Source organism: Parasteatoda tepidariorum, chromosome 9, assembly GCF_043381705.1.
Source record: "Parasteatoda tepidariorum isolate YZ-2023 chromosome 9, CAS_Ptep_4.0, whole genome shotgun sequence".
NCBI classification, from domain to species: Eukaryota; Metazoa; Arthropoda; class Arachnida; order Araneae; family Theridiidae; genus Parasteatoda; species Parasteatoda tepidariorum.
The window spans coordinates 87,969,622-87,972,071 of NC_092212.1; the positions used below are offsets into that span (position 1 = coordinate 87,969,622).

Below are 2,450 nucleotides of genomic sequence, written 5' to 3' on the forward strand. Positions count from 1 at the left end.
AATATTTTCTAATGTCGCCACAATTTACTATCTTTCTTGTATACACATCATGTCTCTCAAATATTTTTTTTTCAGTTTAGGGTTACTATTAAGCTTTTACCTACGTTTTAACCATAGAGCATTTACTAAAGTCCCCAAAAAAGTGAAAAACCTCTGAGTGAACATACACTCCTTTGCCTTCGAAAGCAATAAAAACATTGATTCTAATAGAGCTGCGTCTTACTTATTACAATAAAATGCGTAAGTGACAAAAAAAGGTTCTGTTGGTTGCTTCATATTGCTTTCTATAGAACACTTTATTATTGATGCTGTTGTCGTATGCCACGAAGATAAAGGGGGTGCGCTTCTTCTTGTTTTTCAATGGCACCATCTATGGCCAAAAATTCGACTTTTGCTTCACAGACACGTCACAGCACGTTTACAGAGCAGGTCTATTCATACAGCCATTCATTCATTCATTCATCCACAGATTGAAATTTTAACCTGAACCTGAGAAAAATCAATCTCCTATTCAGTACCCTCAGAGGTATGATTTGTAATAGGAGCATGGAGGTTTCTGTGACCCGACAGACTTAAGGGGCACCAGTCATCGTTAACTATACGGGTACATGAGTCTGACACCCGACCAACTAAGCTTTAGTATTGACACCCCACGTATAATATGGAAAACTATTGTTATAGTTGTAGTTAATTTACGTCGCACTAGAGCTGCACAACGGGCTATTTGCGACGGTCTGGGAAACATCCCTGAGGATGATCCGAAGACATGCCATCACAATTTTTGATCCTCTGCAGAGGGGATGGTACCCCCGCTTCGGTAGCCCAACGACCTGCCCGCGAAGTTGAGCACTTTACAGTAGAACAGTTTAACGAGGACTAATACCTCACACCCTCGGTCCCTACGCAGACTGATCCAATTGGTCACCCACCCGCATACTGACCGCAGCCATAATAATCAGTCCACTGTGGTACATGGAAAACCAGCAAAGCCAACAAAGCAATCAACAAAGGCGAACCGGAAAACCTTAATCAAATAGGAATGTGGTGACAAGGAGCGAAGAGAGATCATTTTATGCATTGAAAGTTGGCGACCTATATCTCCGAACTAACACCCCTCACAATTAATTGACTGGTCTGTTTTGGCTTAAAAGCGGATGTTTACTTTTTCGCGTAATCGCTGGTTTATCAGTACTAACGCAATTACTCTCTTGAAAATAAAACAAATATGCTACATAATATAAATAAACTGATTTTTCCCATCTCTTTTTACTAATTGTAACTAATTAAATTATTTTATTCTTATTATTTTTTGTTTCACCGTTGACTCTGAGATTCATTATAAATTATATTCAGCTTATTTAGTCCTGTAGGATGATTTATTACAATTAAGTTTAAAATTGTTTATACCCGATGATTAGATAGAATCTGTGATGAATACTTACACGTTCTCTCGGCGGAGATCTCTCTCACTTGTGAGGTTGAATTTCCTCATTATATTTCTACATATAAAAATGACACAAGAAGAAAAATAATTAGCGAATAAAACAAAAGAATATATAAATATAAATAACAAGTAAAATGTTGCATTGTTTCCCATAAGGCAATTGGTGGTAATCATCAATGCAGATTACATATTTAAAATCTACTTTAGCTAGAAGACTGTTCAAAAGAAAGTTGGACTCTCAAATCAGAATTCTTGATGGTACCATAAAAATATTTTGATGGTTTATGTTGATAGTTATGCGATTAATGATGGACCAACATCATTTGATGGTCACCATCATACAACTTTTTCCATTATGCATTAATGGTGCTTGATATGCCATCAAACTTCTATCATTCCATGAATGGATAATGCTACTTTAATGCTATGATGGTTAACCATCGAGAAAAGTTTGATTCTCAAGAACCAATAATCCATGATGGTACCAGCTGTATATTTCCGTGAAGTCTTAATGAGAATTATTGATGGTTCTTAGGAATCAAAACAATTGAGATTTTTTTTATGTGGGTCCATCATAAATATAAAAGGTAGTAAAAGTTGAAACCATGAGAGTCAAGTAAATTAACAATAGTAAACATGAACGATATACTAAAGGATACTCTGATCTAACAGTAAGTATCACGATGCTTTTCGTAAAGTTTCTCCATCCCCAAAGGGATTCTCTTGAAACTCTAAAAAGATACGGTAAGTCCATTGAATAGTTGAAACTCGATTGTTTTTAATTTAATGCTCTTTGTTTACTTCTCGGTTGCAGTTATAACGTGAACGAATCATACTTCTCTATGATGCTCGTTGATTTATTTAAAAAAAAATGAATGAAATCAAGACTCATTTGCGATAGCATAGAAACATAAGCTGAATTTATAAACTAGAGAAGCTGAATTAGTACATTTAAATCAAAATTTATTTTACAAAATGTACTTTGTTAACACTTAGTTACATTTCT

At 35.1% G+C, this 2,450-nt stretch overlaps 1 protein-coding gene across 1 annotated transcript in view; it reads right to left on the reverse strand.

Moving 5' to 3' along the window:
- LOC122268708 (uncharacterized) overlaps positions 1-1,492 on the reverse strand; it is a 17,422-nt gene extending 15,930 nt beyond the window's left edge. Inside the window, exon 1 of the mRNA XM_043038671.2 lies at positions 1,443-1,492. Coding sequence (XP_042894605.1) covers positions 1,443-1,492 — 50 coding nt within the window. The remainder of the gene's footprint in view (positions 1-1,442) is intronic.
- Between the last annotated feature and the right edge of the window lie 958 nt (positions 1,493-2,450).